Raw genomic sequence first — 27,230 nt, 5'->3', positions numbered from 1 at the left:
TCCCTCTCTCTCCCTGGCCCTCCCTGGCTCACGCTCTCTCTCAAAAATAAACATTAAAAAAAAAAAAAAAGTCCTAAGTATGGTTGATATAACATCAGCACAATCAAACTAAGTGTGTATTCCTAAAATGACTACCTTGAATAATGGTACTAATCTGAATGTGTAATTTTTGAAATTCTTCCTCTCCTGCAAGGTCAGTACTTCATAGTTGTATCTCATAGGATGGGTATATCAAACCAGATTTTTAAAAAACCATAATATACATTGGGCACTTGTATTCTTCGTGATAGTTCTATTAAAGGCTTTGTTTGAAATCAGTGGAAATGACCACTAGATGCCACTGTTGTTAAGGTTTAAAAAAAAAAAAAAAAAAAAAAAAAAAAAAAAAAAAAGGGATGAAAGAACATTTCAGAAACAACCTAAGTCAATTTTCATGTCATAATGAGCACCAGAACAGAAATTGTTGGATGATGTCAATGAAGAGCCAAGAACTTTTTTCACTACACATAAGTTTATTGTGAAAGTAAATTAAACATACAAACATACAATATGGCTAATGGTGGCAAAAGCAATCTGGCAGCTTAAGGCAAGTTTTAATGGAGATGAATTTAGAAAAGATGATGCAATGATGTAATTTTGTTTAAATATAGATCATGGAAAAATATCAAATTGCATCAATAACTTAATAAAAGTTTTCAAAGCCTGCACTACTGGAGAAAAAGGGCTTATGATCTTAATGCCAGCATTAAGACAGATGGAAACAGCACTGTGCTAAATGACAGGAAGAGTCGAATATTTACAGAAGGGTGGCAATATGAGCATTTAATAACATTTGATCTTAGTTACCGGTGGAATGAAAGCCCTTAGCTAGAAGCAGTAGAGGAAAATGTACCATCACCATCATGTTATTAAAAAAATCAAGTGCAGAAGTCAAAAAACCAAGGAGCTCTGTGATAAAGTAACCTTAAAACACCACTTTAAGGGCCACTTAAAAGGTGATTTCCTCAGGGGAAATTAGGGCACTGAGTGTGTAAACATGTGAACTGCACAACAACAAATACCAACCAAATTCATTCATAGTACTTAGTTACACAAGATCAGCATGGTCTGTTATGATGCATTATTGTTTATAACAATTTAAACACACTCCTTACCATGCATGACTTCAAATATATAACAAATATTTTTATTCTGAGATACAGGATATGTTTATGAATCATAAGACCTATATACAATGAAAGTCACACCTCCCTCATCAATCGTGTGTGTGTTTGTGTGTGTGTGTGTGTGTGTGTGTGTGTTTTAAATGCGATGACCTTATTCATACTTCAGTTCCTTTTCTGAATTGACCATGTCAGTTTTTCACTCTTTAAAATAATGCCATTCTATTACGATAAAATATATTTTTGCAAAAATTCAGAAATGTAGTAACATTTAATGAACGTGACCATGAAAAATATTTTTAAGGAGGTTCCAAATGACTTAGCACTTTTTTCCAGTCTTGTATTAAAAAAAAAAAAAAAAAAAGTTGCATTCAATTTGATAGTGAGCCTATTTTAAAAATATTCTTATACTAATTCATCTCAAAAGGTTCTATTAATAGTTCTTCTGGAAAATACCATATATATAACCTGTGAGGTTTTTCCCAGAATAATTAATGAAGAAAATGTATCCTCTGCACAGATGAACATTTTCTCTCTAAGACTAATCTTTCATCACCCAGCATTGTTTTTACAAAAGCATGCATTATAAAATACACATAAAAGCAGCTATCTTAAACATGATTTTAATACAATATTACCTTGGTAGCTGATTCATCACTGTCTCCAGTTTAATATGCTGTTACATACATGAAGGAGCTCCAGTATCCCTTTTCTGATTGACTTAAAAAAAAATCCCTGAATAAAACAGAAGCCAGCCTGTGACTTCTTTAGGCATTTCAGTAGAGTATTACCATCTATGGAGAGTATCTCCACACAAACTCATGATTACAGAACAGAATGTAAAACAGATCTGGGGCAGATTAGAGTTAATACCAATTAAAATTTTTTATGTTTAAGGAGGAAAGAAAAAGGAGCTGATTATCAACATTTAAAAGGATACTGCAACTTTAACAACTGTAAACTTTGTGTTAAAAGGCTGTGGCAGACAGCTCTATGCTACTAGGTCTTTAGCTTGTAAATAATGCAAACACATCAGCAGTTTTAAAATGCCATAGACTATAAAAACACAGAAACAAAACAAATAACCAAGAATGTCTATCTAAAATGAAGCTGTGTAACCAACACATCTAAAATTCCAAAAATAATTAGAACAACCAATTAGGGGGAAAAACCCTCTGAAAAAATTTTAATTTCTTGACTTGTTTTTAAATGACATAAACTTTTAAATTAAAATGGAGGAAAAGAGCTTTACAAGTGGATAGTTTCAACTCATTTAAAATAATGCCAACAAGGTAAGCTTGCATAGAAAAAAATGTCAAATTACTGGCTACATGCATACAAAATTAGAAATGCAGGTATTATAATCATAGTGCAAAACCATGGCAGTTTGTGATGTCTTGTTACTGCCTAAGGTTGAGAAATAGACTGCGGTACCTCCAGTTATCACAGTTTCTGGTCTTTTAATGATTATTTCTGCTGACTAGAAACAATGTAAATGTAAAGATAGGTGGGCACATCTACTGTGCTAATTAACGAAGTTTGAGGTCATCACCACCACCTAAATTGGAACCAGGACTAGGGTCTTGTTGTCTTCTTGCCTGCAATGACAAAATTATAATTTGGGGTCAAAACATGTTTTGAAAATCAAAGTGCTAGATAAATACAGTATAAGACACAGTAGCATTTAAAAAATGTTTACAACCATCTTTACATGTAAGAGGAAAAAGAACAATTTAAATTATGTATTAAATATTTTGCTAAAGTTTCCAAAAAACCAAGAATAAAAATCTCATTATATTCAAAAGAACATTATCAAAATATGTACTATGTATAAAAGAACAACAAATCCATGTTTATAGTTTTTGGACTACAGGGTTAAACACATCATCCATTTACCTTAGAATCAAACTTCCCCTTTGAATAATAGCTGACACTTATTGAACACGAACTATATCCGGGGCACTGTTCTAAGCACTTTTCATAGATGAACTGATTAAAACCCTGTCAGCAACCTATAACATAGGTGCTACTGTTTATCTATTTTATAGTCACACAAAAGTATAGAGTCTACCAACTGTATGATTGAATAATGTAGTAGTGAATTTCATCTTACACAATGCCATCTCTGCCAACCAAGCTGTAACTAAAAATCTCTACCTCCAATAATAAAATCATTACTATGGATAAAGAATTGGCTTAAAAGCAAAAATAGATACTCTTAGAGCTTCCACTAAGAAGAATTGCTTCAAAGAGGTCACAATCTAAGAGTACAAGTAAACAGAATTTTAACTCCTTTGGTTATATACATCAAAATTGAAAGGCCAGGTTCTATTTTTCCAATGTAGAAATAATGGAGATGACTGTATTTACAAATACCTTTATATGATTGCATAAATATGGAGGAAAGAAAGGAGTACAACACGAAAATTTGTTATTTAATAAGTGCAATTCTTAAAAAATAACCTATTCCCCCCCCCCCCCCCCAAAAAAAAAAAAAAACAAATGCAATTCTTAATGAATAAATTTGAGTAAGGGCCAGGCACCTGGGTGGCTCAGAAGGTTGAATGTCCAACTCTTGATATTGGCTCAGGGCATAGTACCAGGGTTATGGGATTGAGCCCTGTGTGGGACTCTGTGTTTAGCATGGAGCCTACAAAAGATTCTCTGACTCGTGCTCTCTCTAAAAATATAATTTTTTTTTTAATAAAATCTAGGAGCGCCTGGGTATCTCAGTTGGTTAACCCCCAACTTCAGCTCAGGTCATGATCTCACGGTTTATGAGTTTGAGCCCTGCATCAGACTGTCTGCTGTCAATGCAGAGCCCGCTTTGTATCCTATCCCCCTCTCTCTGCCCCTCCCTGCTCATGCTCTCTCTCAAAAATAAATAAACATTAAAAAAATAATAAAATAAATTGAATAAAATTCAAGACAAAACAAAATAGGGAAAAAATTACAGTCCCTGATCCATTTACATACACAGAAGTATTTTTATAACAGTATTAACAACTAAGAGGTTAGACAATTATAAACACTGAGGTTTTCAAGTTTCACTTTAGAATAAACATTTCTAGTTAAACTGATGGCGAATTACTTAATAGAGCACATCTAACTACTCACAGGTCCTGCATGACACTCTCTGCCACTATTAAGTTTTTATGGAAACTAGTACCCCTGTGGTTTACATACAACATTAACTCTCAGTGTCTTTCACAAATTCCAATGTGTGTTTCCTACATAAGCTTTCTTCAGGGACTACAAATGTCAGTGGAGCACAAATGTCTGACTGTATACAGAACCTGTTTCCTTCAGCAACCATGGTTAGATGATATTATACACTGGCAACTCCATTTTACCAGTAGTTCAGGCACAAAAGCCTGAGGTCACCCTAACACCTCTTTCTCTCACACTCACCTTTAGATTCTAACAGCTCTACATTAACCATATTCTGCATGTGACCACTTCTAACTGCCCCCACCTCTCTCACCCCAGTCTATGTCACCACCATTCTTAATCTGGATCTTCTCTGGAGTCACCTCTGATATATGCCAGTAGCTGAGACTTCTTCAAATTACCTATGCAATCTTTAGCTAAATGGAATACTGTACTGTTATCGCCAACTGATTCTTCATTGTCTGTTTTTGGCAACAAATCTAACCAAAATCTAACCAAAAGTTGAAACAGTCTCATTTCAGTTCTTAAGATCTAAAACAGTTGTTACAGAAAGAGCATCCTTGACCTTCAAACAAGCATCTAAACAAATCATACTTGTACTGTATGATCAAGTTTTAGTCAGAAGCTCCAGCTGTGTCATTTCTCAAGAGGGTTCTGTTTAGACAGAAATGAACCTTCCTTGTTCCTTTCAAACAAATCAAATAAAACCCAACACTAACTTCTGTAGTCCTTCTTATAAATATTGATAGGAGATTTTAACTATTTTTTATTAGCATACTGCTCACTGACTGAATTTTAGCCTATTTCTTTCAATTAACTAGTCAGGTTAAAGTTACACTGCATGGTACAGACTGAAAAACCAATGGAATGCATATTCACCAAAAACAAAAACAAAACCAATTTGAGTTTCCATGAAGAATCAATGTTAAATGTAGTGTAAGGATGGATCGATTCTGCAAAATCAGAGATGGTGATTTAAGCATCTGGTTTCAGTCAATGAAGGTTAGAAAGGGGCTGAGCAGTGAAGAAACACTGAGAAAAATCAATCCTAATTATATATTTACAAATCACTATTAACCTGCCAATAATACTTTGTGAAAAGGATATTTCAGCTTTGGTCTTGAGATAAGAGTAGTTATCTTAATAATGGGATGACTTCAAATGAGTGACAGCATGTCAGCAGCAGTCATCAGCAGCTGGAGTTCTCCTTTCTGGTCATGGCTGTGCAGAAGTTGCCAGGGATTTGTTTGTTTAAAATATATTTTGGTAAAGGCATGAGAGGAGTAAAGTTGTTTTGCTACTTATTTGTGTTCACGGTTTCCATTTACATTGTGAAGATGGAGTCAGAAAGATGTAAGGGAAGACACTGAGGGAAAAGCAAAAATAAGATAAATACAGACAGCGGGGGAAGTCAATAGCGGGAGAGCAGGAGAGGAGTAAGAGCTGGAGACTGGAATGAAATTTAATGCTCGCAGGGAAGAGGTATGGGCTGTCACATGAAGGAAATAAGCACAGAAAAACAGATTTATGTTCAGTGAAATAGCTTCCATAAGACCGGAATTCAACAATTGGATGAACTGCCTTGAGAAGCAGTGCTTTCTATTGTCGTAGTTTGTAAAACTTTTTTTTTTTATGTTTATTTTTGAGAAAGAGAGAGTGTGGGTGGGGTAGGGGTAGAGAGAGAGGGAGACACAGAACCCGAAACAGGCTTTAGGCTCTGAGCTGTCAGCACAGAGCCTGATGCGGGGCTCAAACCCACAAACCATGAGATCATGACCTGAGCCAAAATTGGACGCTTAACCACCCAGGCGCCCCTACTGTGACAGTTTTGTAATGAGAGCTCAATGTTTTAGAAGGAATTCTATGAGTAATCAGTTAGACTAGATGGTGGCTAAGAAACTCTCTGAACTCTATTATTCTACCAGCATCAAGTCCATAATTTCTAGTTTCTTTTTCCTCTGTCAATCCACATGGGCACTTGATTCTAACTTTTTATTAACAGCTATTTCAGAATAGTTTTAATATAAAGCAGCCTGTTCAGGATACAAATATGTTTTTAATATTTATAAAGAAGTAATCTAGACACTTTACTACAGACCTCCTACTACCAGTTGCTCCTGTTTTCTTTCTTTCAACATGCTATTGCCCAAACAGTTTTGAGGAGGCAGTCATGAGATGAGTCCAAAATGTAGAGAAAAAGAATAGTCACCAGGCACTGGAGTTTTCCCTACTGGCCAGGGCTGTGCAGAAGTAGCCAAGAGCAGGGATACCCAAATAAAAATGAATAAAACTTCTTGCATGATTTCCACTCTTTTATTATCAAGATCATCAAAATCCTGAAAACTCGTGAGAAAATGCCCTAATATTTCAAAATAGCTTCAACTTACTGAGTATATACTGTGTTCACACACTGTGCTTACTATTTTATATGTCTGACACTTGACTCAACGTCAGAACACAGAATCACAGAATTTTAAAGTGGCAAAGTATGTCAGAGATTTTTAGTTCAACTCTTATCTGACAGATGGTAAGCCTATGACCAGGAAGGTTAAGTGATTCCCCAAGATTTCACAGTTAGCTGGTGGCAGTCAGAACTTTAAACTCACAATCAGCATTAATGTCAACCTAAGTCATGGCTATTTCTTCCAACTGCTAAAGCTGGATGAGACATAAAGCAGAAATTTTAAGTGCTAGTAATATGACAGAAGGGAGTGTACTTTCTCCAAACTCATTAAAAAGGTGAAAACCAAGTCAGCAGACAATCATAAACACTTGTCAGGTAAGGAGAATGCAAGAGCTGATCTAATGGGCATGTAAAAAAATATAGTTCTGGGGTGCCTGGGTGGCTCAGTTGGTTAAGCATCTGACTCTTAATCTCAACTCAGGTCTTTTATTTTTTAAGTTTATTTATTTTTTTGAGAGAGAGAGACAGAGAGAGCAAGTGGAGGAGGGGCAGAGAGAGAGAGAAAGAGAGAATCCCAAGCAGGCTCCACACTATCGGCACGGAACCCGATGTGGAGCTCGAACTCACGAACCAGGAGATCATGACCTGAGCTGAAACCTAGAATTGGACACTTAGCTGACTGAGCCACCCAGGCGCCCCAACTTATTTATTTTTTTAATTAAGGAAAAAAAGTTTATTTTTGAGAGACAGAGTACGAGCAGGGGAGGGGCAGAGGGAAAGGGAGACAGAATCTGCAGCAGGCTCCAGGTTCTGAGCTGTCAGCACACAGCCCAATGTGGAGCTCAAACCCACAAATCGTGAGATCATGACCTGAGCCTAAGTTGGATGCCCAACTGACTGAGCCACCCAGGTGCCCCTCTCAGCTCAGGTCTTGATCTCAGGGTCACGAGTTCAAGACCCATGTTTAGCTCCATGGTGGGGTGAAGCCTACTTAAAGTATGTATGTATACATATACATATGTGTATATATACTTCTTATAAAGTATACAACTTTAGGAAAACTTTAGAAATAAAGTGACATTTCAATATAAAAGAGATAGTAGAAATAATCTACATTTCTGAGCGTGGACTGGGATGGCTCTGCCACTTTAGCTATGTGATCTTAGACAAGTTTCTTATTCTCTTTCAGCCTCAGTTCCTCAAAATGGAGATACACCTTGTAAGAGTGCTTTAAGAACCAAGTGTAAAACAAATATTGTGGTGTATACTGCCTGGCATGCAGTAAGTACTCACGCTGTCATTATCACAACAAAGCTGCTCATCACTTCCCAATTTATCTATAGGAACATTTGCAATGTTAAAAAAAAACACAACAACCCTGTATATCCTGCAGATAAGAGTAATTTTTAAGAAATAAATAAAGTTGGAACAAAATAAATCTTAATGGAGTTTTGCATCTCCTATGCTAGAGAGCAAACCAAGACTGTCTTTCTGTCTCAGTGTGGGAGACCGCTGATCTAGCACCCTCTTCCTCCTTGTCAATCCCCTTCTGATTCTCATTCTCAGTCTGAGTACATATTCCCACTTTACTCTCATTTACTTACTGCCTTTACCAGAAGACACGTCAGGAAGGCCTAGGATAGACAGATTTTTATGTTAGTTTGTCCTCACACAAAAAAGAGTGTTGGTGCAGTTAAAGTGATTTGAACACTCAAGTCTGCGGGAATTTAAAATAGTGGCTGAGATTTTTCTTCTTGGACCACACAGAATCGAAGGCTCCAAAAACATACAAAACAAATATAAAAACCACATAAAGCCTTTTGCCTGTTTTTATTTCCAAATAGTTTCCACCTAAAATTCTCCTGTGATTTGAACTGTATTAAAACTGCCTATAGTAAAATAAGCAATAATTATTTACTCATTCTCTGACATTAAAGACAAGAATTTATTTGCTAACACTTTATAAACCAACCAGATGAAAGCATTTTCTACATAACGACAGAGAAAATCTTTCAGCACCCTGTCACCATGCAGCCGAATTAAGAACCAACAGCTTTAGAAAGTTAAGAGGCCAATCAACTTGAAGGCAGTCTCTAGACAGGGAGTATACACGAGCTGCTACCAAACAGATAATGGAGGCATCTTTCCAATTTATTTATGACCAAAGCACTAATTCTGTCCTTTATGAATCTCAATCTTATTTCACAAAAATCCCAAAGTAAGGCATTTGAATTCCAGCTGTACAGATATGTGACCTGAAGAGAACCGTCATCAGTAACACATCAACATTTTCAAATCATGGAAGGATTCTCAGATAACAAAGTACTTGCCTCCTTTCATGTGGCAACAGACAGGAATGAGAGGCATTTCACAGAAGAAATGCCTGTGATTATTTTTTCTTTTTTTAACATCTAATTTTTATTAAAATACAAGAGAGTGCACAGATCATAAATATGTAACTTGATGAATTTCCCACTAAGTGAACACACCCATGTAACTAGCACCCAGATCAAGAAATACAGTATTACCCAAACTTGGGAAGTTCCTCTTGTGCTCCCCCCACAACCCCCTAGTCACTACTCAATCAAGGCAACTGCTATCTTGACCTCCAACAGAACCCAGAAAAGTTTAAAGCCCTTTACTACTGTTAAAAACCAAACAACCAACACCAGAATATAAAATAGCTCGGCAAAAGATCTGACTTTCACAGTTTAAAGACAGGATATGCCTGCTTTTACTGCTACTCCAGAAACACTGTGAACCAAAGTGAGGAAGTGAGCCCATTTTAAATGTCAGATACTGAGCTAGGCAGCAAACTGGGAAGTAGGACGTTAGCTGTTTTACAGATGAGACTCACAAGGATAAGTAACTTTTCTAATGTCACAAGGCAACAAATAGTGGAGCCAGGATTCAAAATCAGAGCAATCTATTACAAACCTCATGCTCATTCTACTACATCAAAGGTTTTCAAGTTATATTCTGCAAGCTACTGGGTTCCATGAAAACACCCTGGGACTACAGAAGGAAAACAGAATAATCCCTACCCCCATTTCATCCAGAACAATGCCTCTTTTATCTATTATTTGGGGTTCTCTATAAAATTTCAAATGAAGGAAGGATTTCACATTTTTAGAAAAAACCCATATGCCAGAGAATACATATAGCAAGTTCTAGACTCTTCTAGTTGCATCATTTTGTGTTAACACTAAAAACAACACCTCCCCCCCCAAAAAAAACCCCTTTCTTTCCTAAAGAGGTAATAGATGCACATGATACAAAATTCAAAAGGTATACAAGATAAACAGTGAAAAGGAATCACCCTCCCATGTGGCCCCCAGTTTTCAATTAGTTGCCTACATATCCTACTAAAGAGAGACTATGTATATATTCAAGCAAATATGTGTATGTACTCTTTTTTTAAAAATACCCAAAGGGTAAAAGATGTTATGTACCTTTTGCATACCATTTTATTGTACACCAAAGATTTAACAGTATTTGGATAAGGTTACTAACATAAACAATGTTTCTTCATTTTACTATAGTTTTTCATTTGCCAAATTAGTAATAATCTGCTATGACCTCTGAAAGGTAAAGAAAATATCATATACTGGGGCACCTGGGTGGCTCAGTGGGTTAAGTGTCCGACTTCAGCTCGGTCACAATCTCACAGTTCGTGAGTTCAAGCCCCGCGTCGGGATCTGTGCTAACAGCTCAGAGCCTGGAGCCTGCTTCGGATTCTGTGTCTCCCTCTTTCTCTGCCCCTCCCCTGCTTGCACTCTGTCTCTCTCTCTCAAAATAAATAAACATTAAAAAAAAAAAAAAGGAACAAGAAAATATCATACTACTAAAATATCTTTTTCCAGAAAACCAGAAAAAGAAAATACTAAATCCTACTATGAATGATGGATTGAAAAATTTCTAAGGGCACCTGGGTGGCTCAGTTGGTTAAGTGTCCAACTCTTGATTTTGACTGACATCATGATCTCACAGTTTGTGGGTTTGAGCCCCATGCTGGGCTCAATGTGGAGCCTGCTTGGGATATCCCCCCCTCTCTCTCGCTCTCTCTCTCCCTCCTTCCACTCATGTGTGCTCCTTCTCTCTCAAAAATAAATAAACTTAAAAAAAAAAAAAAAAAGAAAACTTTCTAAATTTTACAGACAGTAAAAGAGAAACCTGCCCAAGGAGTTTTATAACTGAATACAGGTTAAAAGACACTAACACATACCGAAACCCTTTGTAATCTTAACCTTAGACATATATTAAATGTTAATGAGCACCACCATTACAAATTTAGCACTGCAGGGCTAGACGCCTCAGAGGTTATCCAAACAGGGCTGGGACATCCCTAAGCCTCTGTACTGCCAGGATCTCAAACTTCCAAGGACCATTTACTGGGTTACTGCCACCCACGAGTTACCACTGCTCCTTGGCCCTTGCCTCTAGTCAGGCATCAGGACCACCCACTGGAACTATTATTATTCTTTTTTTTGCCTCAGCCTTTTCTTTTCCAGACAAAATGGTTTGTAACCTCTCCTGGCAGGTTTTATTTTTCAACTTAATCATCTTTATGGGTGATGTGGAAATTAATTTCCCAGTGGTAGGCTGTATTTGTAGAGACCTTCTGGTTAGGAATCTGGTTTAAGTCTTCACTCCTCCTTCCATTAACCAACTACTTGAAAGAGCAAGTCAATTTTTCTCAGTATCAGTTTCAACTGTAATAAGAATTTTAGACTACACGGCATAATGTCCCCTATGGATGTTCAAATTAAAAGGGGGAAACAGTAATTTTCCCTAATGTTCTCCTTTTAGGAAAAAGAAGGTAAACTGTAAGGAAACAAGCTGATACTAGGAATCTGTTATGGATTTTTTTTTTTTTAAATATATATGCACAAAGTACCAAAAGACACACATACCCAAAACTCCCCTAAGTGACTGCCAGTACTGCAAGCTCTGGAGACAGATTTCAGTCCAACTTTGTAGATGAAAGTTCTCTACAAGAACGGATGGTTTAATTTTTGCCATAAGAGACTACAGGATCTTAAATCATTGATGACAATCTAACCATTTTTGCTATGCTCCAGGTCATAATGCAGGGAAAGTGCCCTGATATACTTTTAGAGAGCTAAAAGGATGTTCTTCGCCAGATCATTCAATTAACTGGAACCAGCACAGTCGTCAAGCTCTTAGTGCTAAAGAAGTACTGTAGAGCTATTATTTACTGTAGGCATACACAAGCCAACCACCATACTAAGTGCTTTTACAAGCATTTCCCCCATTTAATTCTCACAATGATTTCTTTCTATGAGAAAACAAGCTTAAGAGAGATTGGCCAGCAATGAACAGGAATCTCAACTAGGCCTGATTACAAAGTCCATGTTCTCAAATCACAGACATAAAACCAACTAAAAAACAATCTATCCAAGCAACAAGTTATTTAATACCTCTGTCAACAGAATATGTTTTTATTCATACACAAATATAAACACATACATATAAAATTCATACACCAGAATGATTTTCTTCAAGTAGCGTTATTTTTTATTTATTCATTTTTTTTTTTTTAATTTTTTTTTTCAACGTTTTTTATTTATTTTTGGGACAGAGAGAGACAGAGCATGAACGGGGGAGGGGCAGAGAGAGAGGGAGACACAGAATCTGAAACAGGCTCCAGGCTCCGAGCCATCAGCCCAGAGCCTGACGCGGGGCTCGAACTCACGGACCGCGAGATTGTGACCTGGCTGAAGTCGGACGCTTAACCGACTGCGCCATCCAGGCGCCCCTATTTATTCATTTTTTAAGTAGGCTCCATGCCCAGTGTGAAACCCAAGGTGGGACTTGAACCCACGACCCTGCGATCAAGACTTGAGTGGAGATCAAGAGTCGGATGTGTAACCAACTGAGCCACCCAGGCACCCCTTCAAGTAGCATTATTTATAAGAATAATCAAACTAGCATTTAAGAAAAGACAACCCTTAGTATTAACTAATCTAGAATTTTATTTAAAGCAAAATATATACAAAAACTTCCTAAATAACTGTTCCATTAATTATCAAATATTCTTCACTTATGTTTAAAAAAATTTTTTTTTTTAATGTTTATTTATTTTTGAGAGAGAAAGAGAGACAGAGCATGAGCAGGGAAGGGTAAGGGAGAGAGGGAGTCACAGAATCTGAAGGAGGCTCCAGGCTCTGAGCTGTCAGCACAGAACCCGACATGGGGCTCGAACTCGAGAACCTTGAGATCATGACCTGAGCCAAAGTTGGTCGCGTAACTGACTGAGTAACCCAGGCGCCCCTTCACTTATGTTTTTTAAAGTTTGTTTATTTTGAGAGAGAGTGTGCGAGTAGGTAAGGGGCACAGAGAGAGAGGGAGAAAGAGAGAATCCCAAGCAGGCTACACACTGTCAGAGCAGTCTGATGAGGGGATCAAATTCATGCATGTGAGACCATGACCCAAGTCAAAGTCGGATGCTTAACCGATTGAACCACCTAGGCACCCCTCAAATAATTATTCTTCATATATAATGTACCTGAACAGCACTTCTTAAAAATGTTTATTTATTTTTGAGACAGAGACAGAGAGACAGAGAGAGTGTGTATTGTGTGTGTGTGCGTGCGTGGGGGGGAGGAGGGGCAGAGAGAGGGGGAGACAGAATCCGAACCAGGTTCCAGGCTCCAAGCTGTCAGCACAGAGCCTGACGTGGGGCTCGAACTCAAGAACTGTGAGATCATGACCTGAGCCGAGATCAAGAGTCGGACGCGTAACCGACTACGCCACCCAGGTGCCCCTAGCCGAAGAGCACCTTTTATAAAACATTTTTTTTCTTACATTCATTTAAAGACATATTGGCTTATTCCAGAAAGACTGACCAATCATGTTCTCAGACATGACAAGATCTCTTACTACTTTAATGCCTTTGCATACACTGCTCTTTCTGCCCCGGATGCTTTCCCTAGCTTGTCCAGTGAGCAAACTCCCACTCTTCCTTCAAACCCCTGCAAGGGTATTCCCCTGTGAATTCCCCAGACAGAGGCAGACATAAACACTCATTCCTCTACAGTGCCACTGTTCCCCTTCTGAACCTCCATTATGAATGCCTGCTGCTAAAGTAGTCTCCAATTGTGTGTTTATGTATCTATTTTCCCTCAAGACTGACAGTTGCTGAAGGACAGAAACCGTGCATTTTCATCTATATATTTCCCAGTCCCTAATGCAGAATCCTGCACAACATAGTTGGGGTTCATTACTTAGTACTTACCTAATATAAACCAACAAATTATAACATTTAAAATCTTTCCAGAGATCATTAACATGTATTATTCGACTTCAACTAACTTCTACGCTATCCTGTAACTCTAGTTTTCAGACAGGCAGGATAGAAACTGTTTTCTGAAGATCTCCATTTGACAACTAAACACAATGTACAAAAAAAACCACTGTAATGGGTAATGTGAGGGTTAAAATATCAGGGCCCCATCTCATTGGGAATCTACAATACAGTAGAAGACACTTTTTAATTGTTTCAACATATTGTTCAGTAAGAACAATAACAGAAGTAAGTGCTCTGGATTCTACAAAGTGGAAGGGCCAGTTATAATTAAGAAGGCTAAAGAAGAGACCGACAGATAACATTTAAGTTGCGTTTTAATGAATGAGTAGAAAGGTATATTACTAGGCACAGAATAAACAGTATGAGCAAAAAAGTTCAGAAGTATAAGGTAAATGCATATTATATGTTTAAAACCTTCTTACTATTACAGATACAAGCACTCCAAAAGAAAATGGCATGGGAAGTCTGATCACAGGAATTGAAAAGCTTCAAAAAAACCAAAAACAAATGCATTGCATAATGTTTAACATTAAATTTTCATGTTAATTTAAATAATAGTGCACATATAATTTTGTGTATGGAAACCCCACAAATTTTCTGTATGTAACACTGATTAAAACATTTTTTTAATGTGCTAAAATACATAGAACATAAAAATTACCATCTTAGCCATTTTTAAGTGCACAGTTCAGAAGTGCTAAGTATTAACTACCTTTATTTTGTTGAGCAACCAATCTGTAGAACTCTTTTTAATGCCCGGAAATTATTCTATTTAGTTCATGTAATATATTTTAATTCTATTTCTTTTGATTATCAAAGGTGAATGTGTGCTAACTTCCTATTTCTTTTTGTGTGAAATGCATACATCAGTAAGTAAGCTTATAAACTTGAAGCATAGGATGTTAACATTTGACAATATTCTTTTTCAAACACATTAGTTCTCATCTTGATTGTTTTTGTTTGTTAGAGTATACTTTTTATAGAAATTGGATTTTTGAACAATGTATAGATACTTTAAATAGTAGTCTCATAATTAAAGTCTGCTTAAAGCAGGGTACAATTTTATATAGAAAAAAATCCATGTAAATTAAAAGTCATATCAAATTTAAATAATGCTTAAGACTAAACCTCAGTCTTTCGTTGAAGACTGAAGTGACAGGAGTAAAAGAGACACAAGGCAGTGATTGCTATAAAAACTGAAGTAATGAGTACTTTTGAGGGGAGGGACAAGGTCATAATTAGATACATACGTGGAGGGGGTGCTGCTGGGAGAGCTGTGAACGTTTGATATTTTTGATCTGGATGGTAGTGATTAGGGTGTTAGCCTTGTAATAATTAAGCTACATATTTCTTTTGTGTAGATTTCTATATCTGTACCATAAAAAAGTTAAAAGTGGGCTACTTAATTCAATTCTTTGAGTAGTTTGAAAATATTAAATTTTCCCTTTAGTAAGGAGAATACACAAATGGCTAAAAATTAGTTACAAAATCAAGACATTCATAAAAAAATGTAAAGTAATATTATTCCCGAAGAGTTAGTATGTATTCTAGGATAACATAAGGTAATTTTTACAAATAACCTGACAAATAATTGAGACAAAAAAGAGGTAAGATATTTGGATCAATGAATTAAGAGAATATATACATGACAGTAAATGATTTTTATGAGGATCAATGAATGAGGAATTCATGTACAACCTTAAAATTAAGACCAAGTTTCTTTATAGCAATTACATTTAATAAATACAAAGACACAGTACAACTTTTGAAAAATGAAAGACAAAATTAAACTATTTAAAAACATTATACACAAACATGACAAAGAGAGCCTGAGAGTTTGGGGGAAAGTACTAACCAGTTACTGCCAGCAGCTGTGAAACTCTCACCTCCATTTCCTCCCGATGAGACCTGTCTCTGTCTTCAAATTCACGCGTCCTTCTCCGGGCCTCTTCAAAGGCCTGTTGTGCTAATGCATCCTCCTGCTGTCAGAATACATGAAAGGGATATTTCAATTTTGATCTATAATAAAAATTTTTAATCTATTATTTTTTGGAGGAAATGAACAGCAGAGTATATCTTCAAATATCAAAACCATTTAAAAAAGCTAACACTGAAGCTACTTTTAAAAGAAAACTTCAGGGGCGCCTGGGTGGCGCAGTCGGTTAAGCGGCCGACTTCAGCCAGGTCACGATCTCGCAGTCTGTGAGTTCGAGCCCCGCGTCAGGCTCTGGGCTGATGGCTCGGAGCCTGGAGCCTGTTTCCGATTCTGTGTCTCCCTCTCTCTCTGCCCCTCCCCCATTCATGCTCTGTCTCTCTCTGTCCCAAAAAAAAAAAAAAAAAAAAAAAAAAAAAAAAAAAAAACGTTGAAAAAAAAAAAGAAAACTTCAGTTTGTTCATGTTTTACATCACACTTTGGAAACAGTAACTGTGTTCATGATCTTTCCTTTCCTTACCTCATCTATTCACCAAAATAAAATCCTGTACAAGTCAATACTTAAACCACAGAAGATCAAGAAAAAAATTTGGTATATACTTCTATAATTTGCTATTAAGACAGGCCAGGCCCTCAAATTAGGACACTAAAGGCAGAAATAGAAAAGAGAATATTAACAGAATTAATGATAAAAATGTTTGAAACTGCTGCAAAACAGAAAGTAAATAAAAGTCCAAAGGATGTCACCAAGGAAAAATATTTGTAACATATAACAAATTTATCTGAATTTTCCCAATTAATAAAGATCCGCACATGAAGAAAACCCAGATACCTCAAACTTATCGTGTCTAAAGGGGCAACCGATTGAAACTTTCTCCTTTACTCTTCTCTAGTCTCCATTCATGGCATCCCTCATTCATTTCTGACAGAAACCTGAGACACCTTTGATTCTTTGCTCTCCTCTTTTCTCCACAGAGCCAATCAATCACCAAGTCCTAACCATCCGACCTCCTAAATATTTTTGGAATCTTAGTCTCCTTTTATTTCCTACATTTTTCCAGTTTGGGCTTCTAAGATCTCTTACTAAAATTACTACAAAGGTCTCCTAAACAGTCTCTTCCTGCTTCCATTCTGTCATCCCCAGTCTACCACCCAGCCATCAGAGCATGCCTTAGGCACAATCTGACCAAAACACCCCCAACTTAAAAAAGCTTCCTCATGGTACATAGCACTGGATGCTCAACTTTTGCAGTCACACACTTCTCAATACGAGGATTTCTGATGGTACACTTGAAGAAACTAAAAGATAAAAATACCAAAAAAGTCATCAATATTCACCTTCCTAGATTCATTGCAGCAAGGGGTGGCCAGTAACTCAATTCAAACCGATGAGACAGAAGGATAAGTCACCTAACTGGGGTTCTAAGAAAGTCCTTTAAGAGGTATTTCAATTTTTCTCCTTCCTATGAACTGATGCAATGCCTAGAGATACAGTAGTCATCATGCAAACATAATAGTGGGGATGCAGTCACACACTGAGCATAGCACAGCAGGAAGATGAAAAGACCCAGAGCCCCTGTAATATAATGAAGTGCTACACCAGACCTGGACTATACCTACACTGCTTGGTATCTTGTTCTCTGTGAGAAATCTTTTATTTGTCACTATTAGTAAGGCTGTTTAATACTTACAATTTTCACTGACACAATGTCTATAACCTAAACAAAATTGAAAGATGTAATCAAATTTCCATTCTTACAAGACATTTACTAGCTTTATGATCCGGAGGAAGGCATTTCATTTCTGTAAGCTTCTGCAAACTCACATGTAAAATGGGCACAGTAATAATACTTCACAAGATTACTGTGAAGATTAAATGAGGTAACATATAAAATGTGCTTAAGCATACTTGACAATCTTCAATAAGTGCTGGTATCTTACAAGCATTTACAGACATATCAAATTTACACATCTGACTAAATATCATTACACGTTCCTACTGTATTCTCAGAATGTACCATATAAGCTAGAGGTACCTGCAAAAGAACGCTGTTTCCAACTGCCAAGGGTTTTCTATTATTTAGCTAATGATCAACTGGGACACATCTGGTAACAGGATACTCCTTCTGTCCTGTGCATTCATTCACGTGTTCATTTATTCCACAAATGTTTGAGTTTTTAATATGTCCAAGTCACTGTGTTAAGGTACCATGAATACAATATGAGAAACAAATGGTGCTTTTCCTCACAGTTTCTGGTCTAGTGGGGCAAGTAGATGATGAACAAATAATTACCAAAAAAAATATATGTCAACTGTGATTAAGTACAGTAAAGGAATATTACATGATGAAATGAGAGCACATAACAGGAGATGTGATCTAATTCCCTAAGGAAGTTAACAGCCATTAATGTGTATTCTAGCAATGGTCAGATTTTTATTTCATTAAAAGAAAAAATAATATTATTACTAATAGTTGTAGTAAAAGAAGCCAGGAGGGATTTGGTAGCCCTCTGCTTTCTAATTCCAGCTTCTGTTTTGGTCTTTTCTAGCAAGGTATGAAACATATGTGCAGAGATAAGAGTTTGTACTTTAATTTGAAAGACAACTGGCAATTACCAGCATTGTCTTGATCCTTTCCTGTTGCAACCTTAACTAACACCTATCTGCTTCAAGGGCAGCATAAAGGGCAACTCCTGATAAAACTACATACTCATCCATAAAGTGTGGTCAAATGAGCTAGGGACTGGGGCGCCTGGGTGGCGCAGTCGGTTAAGCGTCCGACTTCAGCCAGGTCACGATCTCGCGGTCCGTGAGTTCGAGCCCCGCGTCAGGCTCTGGGCTGATGGCTCGGAGCCTGGAGCCTGTTTCCGATTCTGTGTCTCCCTCTCTCTCTGCCCCTCCCCCGTTCATGCTCTGTCTCTCTCTGTCCCAAAAATAAATAAAAAACGTTGAAAAAATAAAAAATAAAAAATAAAAAAAAATAAAAAAAAATAAAAAAAAAATGAGCTAGGGACAACTAACTCTATCCAATCTCAGATGGTAGTGGGAGCAGCTTTCAATACTTTGGTCCCCACCAGCTCCATGTTATACTAGTTTGTTACTCCGTGGTCTTAACCATGATCTGCACAAAGTAGCCAGGTGGGGTCATCATAAAAGGTGGGTGCATGTGAAACCCATGTGGCAAATAAAGGCTTTGCAGTTCTCTCATAGAGAATACATAGAATATTCTGACCATTCTTGCTACGGTGATTTTGTCTTTATTGTACTGCCTAAATCTACAACGATACTTATTTTATGGTTTGGTAATACCTTTCTGCAGTTATGAATTTAAAAACTGGAAGTGCATGTTTAATGAAAAGTTAATTCATTTCCAAGAAAGTTGATGATGAAGATGTAATTTGCACAAAATAACGACATTTACTATTCTCTGTGGGGACCAGAATGGTATCACTGATCACATGAAAGCCAAAAGAAATAAAACTGCTGAAGAAGCTTCAATATATACTTCAAGGGCGACAATTTAACATGTGCAGCTGCAAACGGTACATTTAACACCACCCTGCAAATAACTTCATTTAAATCAAGTGATTTAATTCACTGACAAATGACAAATGATTCAATTCACATTATCATGCACATGTAAAAAGCAAAGCTGTTCATATGCTGATATCATTAACAAAAACCTTGCAAATAACTAAAGGACACCAGTTTTACATCAGTGTCATCAGGTATAGAGTATCTGTTAATTCAAATAATGGTTCAGTCTTTCTAACCTGATCATAGAACCAAAATTAAACTTCTGAAAGGGTACTACATTGAAGCTGAAACATGCAAAGTAAAAAAGTACAACAGTGAAGATAAAACTATTGGCTCTTATAATGATAATACAAATATAGATGCTGGTGGAGCACACTGTATAAAGAATAACATTCTCAGTGAATTTCTAAAAACTATGAAATAGAAATTTATTAGGGGGTGCCTGGGTGGCTCAGTCGGTTAAGTATCCAACCTCAGCTCAGATCATGATCTCACGGTTTGTGAGTTCGAGCCCCGCGTCGGGCTCTGTGCTAACAGTTCAGAGCCTGGAGCCTGCTTCAGATTCTGTGTCTCCCTCTCTCTCTTCCCCTTCCCCGCTTGTGCTCTCTTTCTGTCTCTCAAAAATAAATAAAAACATTTAAAAAAAAAGTTTAGAAATTTATTAGAAACTAGTTGTGGCACATATAACTCATAACTGGTCTGCCAATCACTTAGTTTATAGTTGCATAAATTAGAAATATATTTATCTACGAAGTAACTGAACTATAAAATGTGACAAAGCTGATGCCGAATATAAAAAATACATCAAGACAGTACCCCCACACTTTGAGCTTTTGAAGAACTACTCTAAATCAAAATAGTTCCTACAATGGCACTGAACTTTTTTTAAGGCAAATGAGTCCTCATAGTTATGCTTTGCTCAAAATTAGTTGGAAATCTCTGATTAAAGTATCCAAAGGTGAAATGCCAAAAATTTGACTTTTTAAAAAGTTTATTTATTTTGTGCACACACTCACACACACATGCACACGCATGCACGCACGGGGGCAGGGGAGAGAATCCCAAGCAAGCTTTGTGCTGTCAGTGTGGAGAACAATGCCGGGTTCGATCCTTCGAACAGTGAGATCATGACCTGAGCCGAAACCAAGAATTGGAGGGTTCACCAACTAAGCCACACTGATGCCCCCCAAAATTTGATTTTTAAGCTTTTAAAGAGTTACAATTATTGAAAACCAAATGCATAAAGAGGATGTTGAATTTTATCCCTACAAATTACAGAAAATAAATAGAAAGATGAAAATACAATCAGCAAATGTGATTTGTTTCTATAATTATACTAAGAATGATATTAATTTGCGGGGAGCTTTTAAAACATTTTATTGTATTATATTATACATACAAAAAAGTACACTTACAGTAAGGCTTTACTGTCCAATATGGGAACCACATGTGGCCAGTGAACACTTGAAATACACACCAAATTTCAAGAACTTGTTTCAAAGAAAAAAAATGTGGGACATCTCAATAAATTTTTTATATTAATTTTATGTTCAAGTATGATATTTTAGATATACCGGGTCAAACAAAATACAATATAAAAATTAAATACAATTGCTTCTTTTTATCTTTTTTAATGTGGCTTCTAGAAAAACTTAAATTACATTATGTGGTTCACATTTGAATTATACCGGATAGCACTGTCCTAAATTACAGCTCAATGAATTTCCACAAACTGAACTTTCCATGTAACTAGAATCCATTGGAAGAAAGAGAGCAGTAATAACACCTTGGGAGTTTCCTTCAGCTCCATTCCAATAACTAACCTCCTCTCCTCTCTCAAGGATAAACCACTATCCTTATTGCTAACAACACATATTATCAGTTTTGCCCATTTCTGTACTTTCATATGAAGGGATTCATACAACATGTGCTTTTTGGGTACACTCAATATATTTGTGAAATCCACCCATATTGGTGTGCTAGTTGTAGATTTTCATTATCACTGTATTTCTTTGTGTGGATAAGCAATCTACCCATTCTACTGTTAATGGGCATTTGGGCAGTTTGCAGTTTCTGGATATTACTAATAATGCTGCCATAAATGTCCAGTACATATATTTTGATGAATATATGTATTTATTCCTCTTGCATACCATGAAACTTAGAGTAGAATTGCTGGATCACAGGTATATGTAATTTGCAGTTTTAGCATGTATTGCCAGTTTTTCAAATGTTGTGTCAATTTTACATAACCAATATACCAACTGTTGTTTCATATCCTTGCCAACATTTGTCACAGGTACTCTGAACGGAGAAAATACCTGTGAAAATATTTCAGCTGAAACACTCAACAAACTTTAATTAAAATGAATTGTGACCATACTCTTTACTGTCTTAGCTTACCAGGTGCCTTACCTCAGCATCTGTTAGAGAATATTGTCCTCATCCCCTTGAGTGGAATTAAAATTTTCCCAATTTAAAGAGAGAGAGAGAGAGAGAGAGAGAGAGAGAGAGAGAGAGAGAGAGAGAGAATACTGTCCTCATACAGCAGAGAGAGAGAATAAGCAAGCTCTCTTGTGTATCTCTTAGACACTACTACTATCATATCAGGGCCCCACTCTCATGACCTCATATAATTTTAATTACCCCCATAAAGACCTTATCTCCAAATGCAGTCACATTGGGTGTTGAGGCTTTAACAAATTAATTTTAGGGGAACAGAAACATTCAGTCCATAACAGATGTAAGCAGTAGGATTAGGATTCACACAATTATATGACAATGAAGCCCCTAATCCTAACTACTACATATTGTACAGATGATTTTGGGATAGGGAAGGTTATAGAAAAGTGCTTACTGTACATTGAATGTTTGGAATCCCCTGCTTTAAAGTTTTTACATTATATAAGACCAATTATTGTATTAGTTTGCTATCACAACAGGTGGTACTTACTTTGTAGTTATAAAGCTCAATTTATAGACCAGAAAACTTGGAAAATTCTAAGTATGGAAAATGCTATGGGTTAAACTTAAAATTTTTATCTATCATTCAATAAAATATTTCAGTTTTAAAAGTCAACTAAATCTGAAATTTTACCTCATATAAATTCAATCTGCTGTATCACTTCTTACAGAAACAGCCTTGTAAATTGCTGATTATTTACTATTTCTCTGAAACAGTTGGTCACTCCTTATCCCTGTGGAAATCAAGGTAGCAGGGATTCCTTCTTAAGAATTTTAATTTTTGGGGCAGCTGGGTGGCTCAGTCAGTTAAGGTCCAAGTTTGACTTTGGTCATGATCTTGGGGTCTGTGAGCTGGGAGCCCGGCATCAGGCTCTGTGCTGATAGCTCAGAGCCTACTTCGGATTCTATGTCCCCCTCTCTGCACCTCCTCTGCTCACACTGTGTCTCTCTATCAAAAATAAGTAAACGTTAAAAAATTAAAAAAAAAAAAAAAGAATTTTAATTTGGGGGGCACCTGGGTGGCTCAGTCGGTTAAGTGTCTGACTCTTGATTTCGGCCCAGGTCATGATCTCACGCACAGGTTCGTAAGTTTGAGCCCCACATGAGATTCTTTCTCTCTTTGTGCCCCTCCCCCCACTTGTGCGCTCTCTCTCTCTCAAAATCAATTAATTTAAAAATTTTAAATTTACTTATTTACTTACTTATTTGTTTTTAAGGCAATCTCTACACCTAATGTGGGGCTTGAACATATGACCCCAAGATCAAGAGTTGCATGCTCTACTGATTGAGCCAGCCAGGCATCCCAAGAATTTTAACTATGAACCTTAATTTTTTACTAGAAAGGTTTTGGCTTTTTATCTCTTGATAGGAAAATCCTCACATTTCCATATATGGAGAACACAGAAACAGACAATAGAGGGAAACAACAACAACAAAAAAGGATTCTTTTTTTATTCCTGTCATTATTTTAACTTTATTATGAGGATTAATATAGGGGAGCCTGGGTGGCTCAGTTGGTTAAGCGTATGACACTTGATTTTGGCTCAGGTCATGATATCACAGCTTGTGGGTTCGAGCTCCGCATCGGGCTCTGTGCTGACAGCTCAGAGCCTGGTGCCTGCTTCGGATTCTGTGTCTCCCTCTCTCTCTGCCCCTAACCCACTCACATTTTGTCTCTGTCTCTCTCAAAAATAAGTAAATATAAAAAAAAAAGAAGAAGAAGAAAGAAAGAATATAAAAACAATCAAAAGAAATCAACACCTACTAATAAATGGACATTTTTACATGTTCTTTTAGCATTTTGAATGTCACTGCCATCCCATTACCTTCTGGTTTCCATAATTTCAAAAGGCAAGTCAGTTGTTAAACTTATTGTGGCTCCCTTGCATGTGATGAGTCTGTTTTATTGCTGCTCTTGAGATTCTTTGTTTTTTCAAAATCTGACTGTGATACATCTAGCTGTAGATTGCTTTGTGTTTATACAATTTGAAGTTTATTGAATTTCTTGGATATGAAGATAACTATTTTTAATGAATTTGGAAGTTTTCATCTGCTATTAATTCTTAAACTTTCTGCCCCTTTCTCTCTTTTCCTAGAACTTTCATGACATGTACACATTGGTACACATGCTGGAGTCCCATACTCTCTGAGACTGTTTTTGGTGTTTTTCTTTTTGTTCTTCAGACTGGATAATTTCTATTAATCTATGTTCATATTCACTACATCTTTCTTTGACCAACTCAAATTTGCTGTTGAGTGATCTCTACTGATATGCTCTGTTTGATGAGTCACTGTCATTGTAATTTGCCTTTAATCCTTTAAAGAAGAATCTTCCTTGAATTCTTTGAACATACTGATAAATAACTGCTTTTAAGCCTTTGTCACTAAGAAGCAACATTTGGGATCCCTCAAAGATAGTGTCTATTGGCTGTTTTTTTCCCTGAGTATCAGTAATACTTTCATGTCTATTTACATGTCTCTTTAATTTTTTGGTTTAAAATTGGACATTTTAGACAATATTTTGTAGCAACTCTGAATTCTGACCCCTGCCTCCACTGTGTTGTTGCTGTTTTTATCTGTTTAGTGACTTACCTGGACTAATTCTGTAGTTTGCTTCTCCAGTAATGTGTAGCCTCTGCATGTCCCTGCTTAGTTTTGTTTTGTTTTCTTTTTAAGTCTAGCTTTCTAGGGGGCTGCCCTAGGTCAGCATAACTTAATAGTCAGCCAATGACTGTTGAGAGGTTTAGCTTAAACACCTTGAATCAGCACTTCGTTCTTTTGCCACCAGATCTGTGTGCAGCTTGAGGGATACTTTCAAAGTACAGGGAGTTCATCACTCTACCCTGGTAGACTGGTAGCTTGGAAGGGCCCTCTTTGTCCTCTCCTGAGCCAGTGCAGCTTTATATATGTATAGTCTTCTAGAACATGAGAAGTAAGTGTGATTTAAAAAAAAAAATTTTTTTTTAACGTTTATTTTTGAAGGAGAGAGAGACAGAGCATCAGCAGGGGAGGGGCAGAGAGAGAGACAGAGGGAGACACAGAATCTGAAGCAGGCTCCAGGCTCTGAGCCATCAGCACAGAGCCTCATGCGGGGTTCAAACCCATGAACTGAGAAGTAAGTGTGATTTTAATAGGGCCCACATTAGCAAACTCTTTCCCTAGATTTCTGATAAATTTCTGCCTAGTTGGTCATTTTGTTGCTTCCCACATCATTAGCCTTCCCAGAACATTTGCCACAGAGACCTCTATTGTTTTTGATGACATTCCTGGGTATGGGTTTTTTCATGCACTGCTCTAAATAAGGTCAGCTCCTTCTGACAGGACAGTAGAGTTGCCAGTCCTCTGGCTTGTCCCACCTGCCTGTCTAACCTGAGGGACCACAGAGCTGAGGGAACTAATGGAAGCAGCTACTGACACAAGTTATCACTGTCCTTATTGAAATTCAGTAGCTTTTTTTGAATAAATACCTCTCAATGCATGTCCCTTGGTTAATTTCCAGAGACCTTAAATATATGTGTGTGTGTGTGTGTGTGTGTGTGTGTGTGTGTGTGTGTGTATGTGCGTGCACGAGTGTGTGTTTTAAACAATTTGTCCAGTTTAAGCACTGCTTTTTGGGGAGAGGATTTACCAAACTCCTCACCAAGTCATTCCAGAAGTGCTGCTCCATTTCAGAAATGCTACATTTTATTTTGAACTCTTCTACCCGATCTAATGTTCTAAAGATCAAGAACAAATATTAAACAGAACCATTTACTGGACTTTGAAGTGCCCCCACTAAGCAGACAGGAATAATCCAATGAAATTTAGAACCACTGAAGGAAAAACATTCCCCAAAACCAGGACCGAAATGAGTCTGCACATCTTAAAGATTCCTCAACATCACTTCAACATGAGACTTTTTATACTTACTCTTAGAGATGGGGTAAAATAGATGTCTAGTTGAAGATTAGGGGTACAGAAAGGGACCATGTTCAGTAGAGCCTGAAGTCACCCTACCTGGGCTCGCTCCTCATCAAACTCCAGGCAGCCCATACCATCCAGTCTCTGGAGGTCAATCCAGCCTTTCCAGATAACACAGACTCCATTCAGAATCATGGGAGCCTTCAAATACACCTAAGACACAAAAAAGACACATGAAAACCAATGATAAGCCATCAGATACATGAAAAACGAAGAATAAACTTTAGGGAAACCTGTGGTTTTCTTGGGGGAGAAAAAGATGAATACAATTATAAAATTAAGAATTATAGGAAGGTATATAAACCATAGCTCTGACCAAATTCTAGAAGTTAAGTTAATCTGGTTTACCAGGATTTTATTTCTAGTCACAATTCTCTCAAATTGTTTTTTAAAAAAAGTGATACAAATTTTATAAAAACTATAATAAAATGATACTTGAAATAGACATAGTTGAAGCTGAAGCTAGGACAATAGGTACTTTTCCTTAATTTTTGAACCTTGGGTAAAAAGCTATAAAGATGGAAAACAACTGGAATTCACCAGCCCCTGAAGACAGCACACACAGTTTCCCTCTATTTGGAAACCTGGAGCCACCCAGAGTCGGGCTCTTCATACTTCCCTTCAGTTTTATAAGCTACCTCATTGCTTCCTATGAAGTAATGCAGCTTTTTTCCTTTTTTTCTAACTTCAGTTAGCCAGTTAGTCTGCTTTTAACCAAAGAAACTTAACTGATACAACATTTATTTATTCACCATTATTTTTCAAGTAAATATAAATGGTTCTAGATTAAAAGACACTTTAGGTATGATTTCAAAATTCAGACCAGTTTCATTTTCAACCACCAAATTCTGATACTGCCTGAAAATATAACTGTGCTCAAGAACAATTAAGGATCCACCAAGAAAGGAAAGGTGCTAATACTGTCATCTTAAGGTGAAAATTTTATTGTGAAACAGTAAGAAATATAAAAAATTTATTATAATTCCCACACTCTTCCCCCATCCTAATATCACACTATCCTAATAGTGACTTTAGGAAAAAACAAACAAACAAACAAACAAACATTGTTATTTTAGATCTTTTCTACCTCATTTAACATGGGCTTCAGGGGCACCTGGGTGGCTTAGTTGGTTAAGCCTCTGACCCTTGATTTTGGCTCAGGTTATGATCTCACAGTTCATGAGTTTGAGCCCCACACCAGGCTCTGCACTAACAGTATGGAGCCTGCTTGGGATTTTCTCTCACTCTCTCTCTCTCTCTCTCTCTCT

At 36.9% G+C, this 27,230-nt stretch overlaps 1 protein-coding gene across 2 annotated transcripts in view; it reads right to left on the bottom strand.

The window, feature by feature from the left end:
- Positions 1-492: 492 nt before the first annotated feature.
- Positions 493-27,230, bottom strand: part of CBFB (core-binding factor subunit beta) — a 56,784-nt gene continuing 30,046 nt past the window's right edge. The window contains exons 4-6 of one of the 2 annotated variants that reach the window (XM_058707534.1): positions 25,999-26,115; positions 15,955-16,050; positions 493-2,761 (exon numbers count right to left, since the gene is read on the bottom strand). In XM_058707534.1, coding sequence (XP_058563517.1) covers positions 2,693-2,761; positions 15,955-16,050; positions 25,999-26,115 — 282 coding nt within the window. In that variant the 3' untranslated portion in view covers positions 493-2,692. Of the gene's footprint in view, positions 2,762-15,923; positions 16,051-25,998; positions 26,116-27,230 lie in introns of both variants that reach the window. The other variant, XM_058707535.1, reaches the window with a different exon arrangement.

This window comes from Neofelis nebulosa, chromosome 17 (assembly GCF_028018385.1).
Source record: "Neofelis nebulosa isolate mNeoNeb1 chromosome 17, mNeoNeb1.pri, whole genome shotgun sequence".
Lineage (NCBI taxonomy): Eukaryota > Metazoa > Chordata > Mammalia > Carnivora > Felidae > Neofelis > Neofelis nebulosa.
This window is presented reverse-complemented; position numbering and strand designations above follow the sequence as displayed.